Source organism: Galeopterus variegatus, unplaced genomic scaffold, assembly GCF_000696425.1.
Source record: "Galeopterus variegatus unplaced genomic scaffold, G_variegatus-3.0.2 Scaffold215, whole genome shotgun sequence".
Taxonomy (NCBI): Eukaryota; Metazoa; Chordata; class Mammalia; order Dermoptera; family Cynocephalidae; genus Galeopterus; species Galeopterus variegatus.
Window position 1 is genome coordinate 301515 of NW_007726326.1, and position 11089 is coordinate 312603.

At 40.5% G+C, this 11089-nt stretch overlaps 1 protein-coding gene across 1 annotated transcript in view; it reads left to right on the top strand.

Annotated features, from left to right (window-relative positions):
- The window catches only part of SIX4 (SIX homeobox 4), a 9155-nt gene extending 1590 nt beyond the window's left edge, over window positions 1-7565 (top strand). Inside the window, exons 3-4 of the mRNA XM_008565941.1 lie at window positions 2541-3229; window positions 6769-7565. Of these exons, the coding sequence (XP_008564163.1) occupies window positions 2541-3229; window positions 6769-7565 (1486 nt within the window). The remainder of the gene's footprint in view (window positions 1-2540; window positions 3230-6768) is intronic.
- The last annotated feature ends 3524 nt before the right edge of the window (window positions 7566-11089 follow it).

Consider the following 11089-nt stretch of genomic DNA (forward strand, 5'->3'; position numbering starts at 1 on the left):
GGGGCGGCGGTGGCGAGGGGCGGGGGAGCCTCCCTCCTCCCCCTCCCCCTATTCCCCCCAGAAGTTTCTCGTCGCCCGCCTAGGTCTCAGTCTCCGCCCCCACCTCGGCTGGTCACTGCTGCCCGGCTTCCCACCCCCATCCCGGTGGCTTTGAAGTTGCCACTCTCTCCCGGTTTCTGGCGGGGCGAAGGAAGCGTGTGTGGACGCCGGCAAGGCAGCTCTCCTCGCCGCCCGAGGCCCGCAGAGGCTGCGAGCACCAGCCGGGGTCTGCACCTCCGTGTGGTCACACCGGGCCCGGCGAGCGCACACGTTCCCCGATCCCTGGGGTTCGGCGGCCCCCCAGGCCTGCGCTGGAGGTCGCGCTGGCTGATCTGGAGGGAGGAGAGTATTGGTGGGTCTGGCGGCACGGAAGGGGTCTGGGGACGTCGAGGTTTTATGTGACAGAGTTAATCATTCACCCTGCCCGCTGTGGTTCCCTCCGCGGACGCGGCAACGTGGGGTACTGGTGCGGCCCGGCTCTGTAGTGTTTTGAAACCTGATTCTGAGCTACTTCGGATCGGGTTTCAGCGCCGCCGGGGTAGCAGGGCAGGAGTGCTGCTTTCTCGGCCCTCGGACACTGCGTGGCTCCCTCCTGGTACGGTAACTGAGGGCGGGGACGCGCTGGCATAAGGCCGACAGCAGGAAAGGACTGGGGGCGCTATCAACTCTGCATCCCTCTGATCCCCCCACCCTTTAGGGTTTGAACTTTTTGACTAGCAGGTTTTTCCCCCTCTGGTAGAAAATGTCGGGTTTTCCACTTCTTTTGTGAGTCCTTCAGAGCCCGACGCTTGGTGTGTGTGCCTGTGTGTATTGATAGATGAGGTAAAGAGATGGTGTGTCCAGCCTCACCGGGATAGGTGAGAGAATCCGAAAGCAGCTCGAAGGTTCTGCTCAGGGAAGGAATCTGGGAGCCGGGGAACCAGCCCGCCGGGGCCAGGTGACGGTGATCACCGGGCGCATTCCAGAGCCCGCTGCGGCCCGCCCCCTGCCGTGCCCGCCCTGCGCCCCTGGCGGGGCCCGACGGCTCCTGCGTTTCTCGCTCAAGGCAGGGAGAGAGGCACTGTGCCGGAGCCGGGCCTCGCCGTAACCAAAACAAAACACGCACCGCGACGTGCGTGCACCCTTCCGCAGACATGCGGAGAGACCCAGAGAAGGCGCGTGGGTTACGCCACGCCACCTGCCCCCGCGCCGGCAGGAGACCGCGGATCGCCGCGCTCCGAACACCGACGGAATCTGCTGGGCAGGGGGGGCACAGGCCAGCTGCCCTGCAGCTGCCACTCCCGGGTCGGGCGCGTTCCCTGGGTCTCCCCCACCACACTACCACCCTCCCCCATTAACTCCACACCCCCTCCCCCGGCCCAGTTGCCTGGTTGAGGCCCCTCTCCGGATCTACCTCCCACCCGCACCCCCGGTGAGTCACCTTCGCAGACGGCGACGGCGGCTCAAACCCAGCTCGTAAATCAAAGCGCTTTCTGCGCTCCTGGCCCCGCAGCCCAAAGCCTGGGTAATCCCCTCCCCTCGGCATGAAAGCGAACCGACCGCAGGGCACTGCAGGGATATAGGATCCTCTGCTGGGCCAAGTCCTTCCGCGCTTCCAAACTGCCTCTGCGCTACCCCCCTTTACTCCCCCGCCCAGCCTCAGACCAAATATGAAATCTCCCCAACTACTCCCCCCAACCCGGGTTTGGTATTTCCCCCAAGTCAGGGAGCTGAGAAATAGTACGACCTGGAACCGAGGGACTGAGAACGCTGGGGCAGGGCTTCTGAGTGACCCATACCCTTTCCCTTCCACCTCACCAGGGCCCTGGACCGTGTGTGTTAAATAGGCCCTTATGGCTTTCTTTGGATTCAAAAGCGACTGCACATAACTGTTCTTGGCTTGAAAGTGCCTTTCCTACAACAAGGACAGCCAGTTTGTTGAATGAGAGAGTTGTCAGTCTGGTGGAGTAGAAGTTTGGGAGCAGGTGAGAAAATGATCTCTTGTTAACTAAATGGCGAATAAAGCTGAGCACTTCCCATCTCCTGCTCCTTTGGCAGTTTCATTTACCTTCAAAATGACAGTAATCTGAATTGGTTTGAGGGGAGGGGAAGGAGTTCCTAAATAGGAAAGACTGACTACCTCATTTTAATGAGTTTTTTCTGTGGTATAAGTAGCAGCATATTTAACAGTAACGAATAGTACTGCTATGCTATAAAAGCAAATATACTATTCCCCTGTAAGTGCTGTTAGCTGAGTTTACATCTGACAGATCTCTGGACTTTCCCTGAACTTACTGTCATTAAAAATGATTTGGATCTGAGAGTTCATCTTCCCAGATTCTCTGGCTGGTCGGAATCTGCTGAAAGGCCTGGTAGTTTAAACACGACTGGCAGACATACTGCTGTGCTTTCCTTAAATTCTGCCTTTAATGGTTTTAGAAGCTGGTTTTCTGAACAAATGGCACTATGTAAAATGTCATCACCCTGACCTTCTCAATGTCTTGATTTCCCCCTCTATATAGTGAATCAGATGGCAATCCCAGCACTGAAGATGAATCCAGCAAGGGACATGAGGATTTGTCTCCTCACCCACTCTCAGGTTCATCAGATGTTGTCACCAACCTCAGCCTTTCCAGTCACATGGAGCCAGTATATATGCAACAAATTGGAAATGCTAAAATATCATTAAGCTCATCTGGAGTTTTGTTGAATGGAAGCTTGGTACCTGCAAGTACTTCACCTGTCTTCCTTAATGGTAATTCTTTTATTCAGGGACCCAATGGAGTTATCCTTAATGGATTAAATGTGGGAAATACACAGACAGTGTCATTGAGCCCACCAAAAATGTCATCAAACATTGTGAGCAATGGTATATCCATGACTGACATACTGGGATCTACCTCCCAGGATGTGAAGGAATTCAAAGTCCTCCAGAGTTCTGCAGCTAACTCAGCAGCCACCACCTCCTATAGCCCCAGTGTCTCTGTGTCATTCCCAGGACTGATACCCAGCACTGAGGTGAAAAGAGAAGGCATTCAAACAGTGGCTTCCCAGGATGGAGGCTCTGTAGTGACTTTTACTACACCAGTGCAAATTAACCAGTATGGCATTGTCCAGATCCCCAATTCCGGAGGAAACGGCCAGTTCCTTAATGGGAGCATTGGATTCTCTTCACTTCAGCTGCCTCCTGTTTCGGTGGCAGCTTCGCAAGGTAAAAGTCTCATTTGGTACCATAATGCATCAGTGAATGTGTTGGTTAGCTGCTATAAATGACGCATTTGGTGACAACTATAGATTGATATTACTGTTGAGATACTTTATTGCCAAAGCTTTAGTATAGCCTTGATATGATTCTCCTTCATAATACCCATGTAATATCCAGCTTGCTTGATTTCCTTGGATCACGGGGGTGGGCTTTTATTTTCTCAACACTGAATGGAAGAGTACACTTCATAGCAAGTCTTACCAGTTCTACAATTATAGAAATATAAGTCAATCAGTGATTACAAAATAATCCACTGCTTGACATTTTAAGATTAAAAATTAATAAAATTGCTAAGAACACCGAATTAGTCAAGCAGTTGGTAACAACGTGTACACTGTACCTAAGCATTATTTAATTGACCAAAAAATGTTTTAGCAGAACAAGCTGCATCCATTGTGTTTGAATTATGTTCCTCCTGTAATTAAGACTAACAAGCCTAAGAGAAAACCAGAGGAATACGTAATTGGGTTTCTATTGCTCTGCATGTATGCTTACCCCCTAAATGTGTGGGTTTATTTATGAAGACAACACAGTAAGCCTTATTTTATGTTTGTGGTTTTATAAATAGCAATCTGCTAGAGAAAGCACTGATCTGAAATTGGGGAAACTTGAGGTTGACGTGCCATTTCTTCAGTGACTCTAAGCAAGTCTGAATCACTCTGTGTCATTTTCTCTATATAGAAATAGTAATGATTAGAATTTGGCAGTGGAGGCTGCATAACTCCTTGAATTCAGGAGTGGGAGATACTAATGCATGTTTGTCTTCCTGTAAGCAAATCTGAAAGTCCACATTTTTACAAAAGCAGTATAAGTAATTGTTGGCCTTAAAGGACAGCTTCTTCCTGTAAGATGGTTTTACCAAAACAAAACAAAAATCAATTTATGTACAGCTCTGTTTCCACGATGATCTGCTTTAGTGTATTGGAGGCATTAGTGGAAAAATTGTTGTAAATTTCATTCCATACATTTGTTTCTCTTTAGGTAAAATGGTAGTAAAGCACATGGTCCTGCAGCATACTATTTATTTCTTCATTCTTCCAGGTTATGGAAAGAATTAAGCTAAGTCACTGTACAACATAGGGCAAAAATATGAAAACCACAGGGAAAGACAAAGTGCTTAGTTTTACAATAATTTAATGTGGATCTAACCCCTTTTCTCTCTTCAGGAAAATTTCCAAGTAGCAGATAACATTTTAAAGATAAATTTGAGCAGAAAATATGAGTGTGTATGTTGGGGGAGGAGAAAAGCAGAAATACTTTTCAGGTGTAATCTGGAAAAGTGCTACCATAGAAAATTATTATGAACTAATAGCTAATTTTTTAATGAAACATTTAATAGGAATAAGAATAGCTTTTCAGTTAAAATAGCTAGGATCAAATGACAGGGCTGTCAATCCTTAGACTGTCTGGGTGAATTGAAGGCATAAGTTTAACCAGATGGGTTCAGTAAGCAACCTTCCTTTATAGTGTTTGTGTATTGCAGTCCTCAATAAAGCATTTCGGAGATTTGGCCTTCCTCAAAAACAGATACTGAGCCTTTCTTTTAAATGTCTAGACAAGGCGACTTATCTTTCTATTGTTGGGATTTATATGGAAAAGTAGAAATACCTACCACTTTATAATCTGAGAAAATAAGGTTTTTTTCTTACCATCATTATAAAGTTATACTTTTATACCTACGTGATTTTTTCAATTTGATTTTTTTTTACTAATTTTGAAATTATTCTTCAATTTCTAATTCAATTGCAGATATACTTAAAAATCAAATTTTAGATCACATCTGCTTTTCCCCCTCATTTATATATGTTAAAATTTATACACATGCATAATTTTTATTTATATTCAATAACAATTGGGAAAAAAATGTCACATGTATTATTTATGGCTCTATCAAAAAATAACTGATCATTTTGTTCACATATACAGTGGTAAACAGTTTCACAAACACACACAACAAAATAAACATCTATTTCAGACATTTTTTGCTACAAATTTAGCAGCCCATGAAAATGTTAAAACATGTTTAAGTTGAAGTCAAACATCTTCAAATGAAAGCAGTTTTTCTTGATTTATATGACCCAAAACAAACATTTATGTTAGGAAATAGCCCAAATATTTCTAGAAATGTTTTTCTTAACACCAGTATTTCTATGATGAATATTTTCTGGTGGTGAATTTTTTTTAAAAGTTCACATACGGTGCTTTCTTTCTTTCTTTCTTTCTTTCTTTCTTTATAATTTAAAGAAAGCCCTGTGGCACTGATTTTTCAATATAGTAAAGTTCACATACGGTGCTTTCTTTCTTTCTTTCTTTATAATTTAAAGAAAGCCCTGTGGCACTGATTTTTCAATATAGGTGGTAATATTATCACAGTTATTATAATATCTCAAGAAGGGAAATGTTTTAGGTGAATTACCTTTAATATTGGGCTGCTTTCTCAAAATAGTAAAGAGTTTACTGAACATCCAATTCAAGATCAGGGCAAACAGTCCATCTGAATTCTGCCCCAAGACTCCCACCGAATCCACCTTTCCTTCAGTGGCAAGAGTTGAGGGCCTGTATCATCATATTGCTGTCACTTCACTGTGCCTATGTAATGACTCAGAAAGAAGAGGGTTTTATTTGACAGTGATGGGGGTCTAATTCATGCACTTTATTTGAGTTATCTGATTTGAACATCTCAGCTTTCCACTTCCATTTCTTTTTCTACTTCTGGTCTCTACAGACCATTATTGTGAGAGCCTCAAAAGATACAAACCTTTTAGAGAAGCATTAGCTCTGGTCCTTTATGTGAATCTGTATTTTAAAAGGCACATTTCAGTGTTACCATTAATTGTTCCTATCACCACAGCACTAAAAATTCAGAACTGGCACAACAAAAGGAAAAAAACTTTTTGAATGTTTTGTTGACTTGCCATTACTTTGTGGCTAGTTTGGTGAAAGTTTGCAACTTGTCTGTACAGGTTTATATGGTTAACTTTTAAGGGCCAGGCTAACTCATTTTATGTGGTAAAATTTTCTACATTTCCATTTATATTTTATGTCAGTTACTGAGTAGTCCTGAACAAAGGCATTTTAGTTTGCATCTGTCTTTTCTAGTGTCTGCTAATTAAGAGAAAGCAAGTCAATAAAAATGAACCAGAAACTTGACTGAAATCAGAACTTGGAAAAGATCTCTTTTTTTCACCCTTGGTTTCTAAACCAGTAGTTCTCACTCCTACTTCATCATCAGAATTACTTGTGGAGTTAAAAAAATATATGGCTATTCACGGACTTACTGAGTCAGACTTTCAAGGAGTGGAGCCAGGGAATCTGTAGCTTTAAGTGCACAAGGTGATTCTGAACCAGAATTGAGCTAAATGATTGTATAGAAGTGTTGCTTCTTCATTGATAATATACTTTGAGAAAAAATCGTGTGTGTAAAGTAACTTTTCTTCTTTCCCTATCACCTCCCTCGATGATAATCAGTACTTTATTTTTTCTAGGTAATATTTCAGTAAATTCAAGCACTTCAGATGGGAGCACATTTACAAGTGAGTCCACTACAGTCCATCAAGGAAAGGTTTTCTTGAGCTCTCTTACTCCTAGTGCAGTGGTATACACTGTTCCTAATTCAGGCCAGACTATAGGATCTGTGAAACAGGAAGGCTTGGAGAGGAGCCTGGTATTTTCTCAGTTGATGCCTGTCAATCAGAATGCACAAGTAAATGCAAACCTGTCTTCTGAAAATATCACAGGGAGTGGCCTCCATCCACTGGCCTCCTCGTTAGTTAATGTATCCCCAACTCACAATTTTTCCCTCACTCCTCCTACATTACTAAATGCCAGTGAGCTAAACCCTGACATTGCTGATAGCCAGCCAATGTCTACACGTGTGGCAAGCAAATCTACTGTGACATCTGTCAGCAACACTAACTATGCAACTCTTCAGAATTGTTCTCTTATTACTGGTCAAGACCTATTGTCAGTCCCTATGACTCAGGCTGCCCTTGGGGAAATAGTTTCTACAGCTGAAGACCAGGTGGGTCACCCCTCCCCAACAATACACCAGGATTTTGTTAGAGAACATCGTTTGGTTCTGCAATCAGTAGCTAACATAAAAGAGAATTTCTTACCAAATTCTGAGAACAAAGCAACAAGCAGCTTAATGATGCTAGATTCCAAATCCAAATATGTCCTAGATGGCATGGTTGAGACTGTCTGTGAAGATCTGGAAACAGACAAAAAAGAGCTCGCCAAGCTCCAAACTGTCCAGTTGGATGAAGATATGCAAGACTTATAAACCTTATCACCTCCCCCACCTTTTTTTTTGGCATCAGGGGCAAATCTTTTCGTGAAGCCCCAGGGACATAAAGCATTTTCCCATTTAAAGGAAAACAATCTACTTTTACAAGTAAATGCATTCTAGAGACTTTGGATCTAGACTTTGGATCTGCATGAAGATCACAGTTATTATACAGGAGTAGAACTGCATTACTGCAGCCTTTTTGTTCACATATAATGTTCTCTTTTAAATAGTTGGAAACAAAGGAACAAGATGAAATGTATCAAGTCAAAGTGTATCATTTAGGTGACAATATAATTATTAGTCAAAATGTAACTTGATAAATAGTTTTTTAAATTAAAAATGCATACACCTAACATAGAAATTAAATATAGCTGCAGACCATTAGAAACAATGCAATTATTTTTGTTTACTTTTACTCCATGGGCATTGATATGTTTAAGAAACATAAATGGTACTCCAAACTATTCTAAGGGTATATTTTCAAGGCTTGGAGCTTATACATATACATGTATATATCCGTATACATGTATACACACACACACACATTTCTCTTAAGCATTTTTGAGGAAGTCTTGGTTTAAGTCTCTACACATTTCTAAATGTGATTGCTGATAGTTCAGTGTGGCTGAGAAAGTTTGAAACTCCACTAAAAACTCTGAAACAAACTTCAGTATGAATGTAAATATATCAGTTCTATAAGCAGGATTTGAGTAATTACAGTGAATTTTATTTATACTGTATATGTTTCTCTTATACTTCAGGCGCTATGAACTGGAAAAAAATGTTTTCTTACTGTTTAATTTATTTTTATTGTTTGAACAGGAAATGAGCATAATTGTTTCCAACAAAGTTTTACTTTTTGTAGGATTTTAAAAGTAATGATTTTTATCAGGAGTCTATTAAAGTCAATATTAATAACACTGAAACAGAAAATCTAACTCCCCGTATTGGAATTTTGGTACTTTTTTTCACATCCTTGTTCTTTATTTAGCAACTCTGATTCATTTAAATATGTCTTCTATGGAATTCTATGTGCCTTTTTACCTTGTGGCCTTTTTATTAGTAGTGAGGTACGGAAGTGTCAACAGAAGCACTGATGGTTCTTTTCTACTATCTAACAGGGTTCATTTCACCACAAAATTGCTTTAAATCTGAAGAAGTTAAGTTTCACTAAATATTATATATAATGTTTGTCATGAAAATGGATGAACAAGTAATTATTGTTGATACTTTTCATTATAATGAAAATAACAGCAATTAAATTGTAGATACCACATAAAATCAATTCTGCAGGCTATGAAAACAACCATATTAAAGTAAAGAAAGAAATTCTGTCCTGTTGAAACTTAGTTCTGTTTTCAATCAGTTGTTACGCTATGACATGACTGTTGTTTGCACTATATTATCATGTCTTCTTTAAAAGTAAGTCTTTTGGGTTTCTGTAAGAGGTTTGTTTGATAATATTGTGAGCTGTGGTTGTAGTTTTTATCAGGACTCTGAACACAAGATGTAACAATGCAAGTACATTTATATTACGAATAGTTACTGTCTGGTCTCTAAAAAGCAAGAAAAGTGAAAAAAGTCACCTCTTCAGAGATGACTTAAAAGTGTTGAACATATAAAGAGGTTACCACATCTTGCTTCCTTTAAGATCAGAAAAAGGGTCCACTCTAGATCCCTACATGCCCATCATCTGAACATATTGAATAAGGGCCGTAGAGAACTTAACTTTTGCTGTAATTGCAAATGGAACTTGCAGGCATAGATGAAGAGCCCTATGAAGAATTCCTCTCCCATCATTTTGATAAAGAACTTACATTCTGTTTTTTATGGAATTGGTGAATGTTCCTAAACTGCTGAAACTACATGTTTTTTTTTTGGTTTTTTATTCATTTACAAAGTCAGGTGTTTTAGAGTTCTCTTTCATTCTACCACTTCTACAGCTCGTTTTTTCTTTGGGTGTGTGCAGATCATGTTACCTAGATTAATTACATGTTTCTGTAGTGCAGTTTACGTGAAAATGATGTTTTCCACTTGATTGCTACAGATATCAAGAGTTTGTTAATTATTTAAAAATACCCATCTAATAAGGGAAATGGGAAGGTTTAAAAAGTTATGTATGTTTTTTATATATATAACTGGAAGAGTTTTATATGTCTTCCAAAAATATAATAAGCCTCTCTTTTATTCAGAGTTCTTCCTTTCTTCTCCCTTATGAAAAAGAAAAGATAGCACAAAACTTAAGACTTACCCAGGAAATCCATTCATACTCCCAACATGATGTAATTATAACCCTACAATTACTCCAGGTAGCTACACAATATACCAGGTAATAATCAATGCACATTATAAAGAACTTATTATTTTCTATTCTTTCAGTAAAATAAGGGCCAGTTGGTATGTAGCCAATGTGTATGTGAATGGAATAAGATAAACCCCATGATCTCCTTGCACAGAATTGCAAATGGTTTTTTTTTGCAATACCAAGGGCCAGACTCAGAGCCCTTGGAGTTCATGTGGCAGAATTTCCCTCTTACATAACCAATTCTTGAAGATGCTGCAAATGACCCTCTAATGATCCCCAAAGAGGAATCATAATAGGGGTAAATAACTCCTTGCAGACCCCAACCCCTGCTGCTGGCTATTGGATTATTGGTGTGAGCCTGTCTATGCACTCTATCAGCCAGAATTTGGCACTTAGCTCTTAGGTACATCTAGTAAAGGACAGCCTGTTTAAAGAGAAGGTGCATTTTTTCCTCAATCAATTAAGAGCACCTGTGTTGTACTGCTTTGTATCTCATGTATATTTATAGTCATGAAAAGACTCTTTGAATTGTACACATTTCAGTGCCTTTCTTGTGTTATGAAAGGCAGGTAAATGCTATAGCCATAGATGAAAATCCGTAGTTAAATTGCACACCAACTTTAAATCTCCCTGCATATGCTCTTGTATCCTGCATGTTAAAAGTTGGATTATTGGGCATGTATGGCAGACTGCCCTGCTACATGCTAGACAAGTGTGCATTAGTACATAGCCACAAGTTCTTCATTCTTTAAAATGTTTTGACAGATCTTCTCATAATAAAGATAAAAATAATTCAGGAAAACTTTGGGGAAAAGAATCACATTTTACAAAAGATGTTTCAAAGTCTTCCTAAAACTTAGATGATAGAGCCTAACAGTTATTTTGTATCTAATTGATACATTTTATGTTGATTTAATATTACCACCATATGTTTTATTAATCAGAATTGTATAGCATGTGACTCTTGGCTTTCAGGGTTCTCAAAAAAGTTATTTTTTCTTTTGTTGCATGTACTGTATGTTTAGAGGCAACCAGTTATATACTCAATATAGTTTTACTGTGCCTTACACAAAGAGAAACTATACAGAATGTATATCATGGGGTAGGGTAACAGAGTCTTTACTGCACTGTTAGGTGATAGCACACAGAGCATGTCCCAGAACATTTCTGTGCTTAATTACCCAACCAAAGAGATCTAAAGTATGTATGTTGT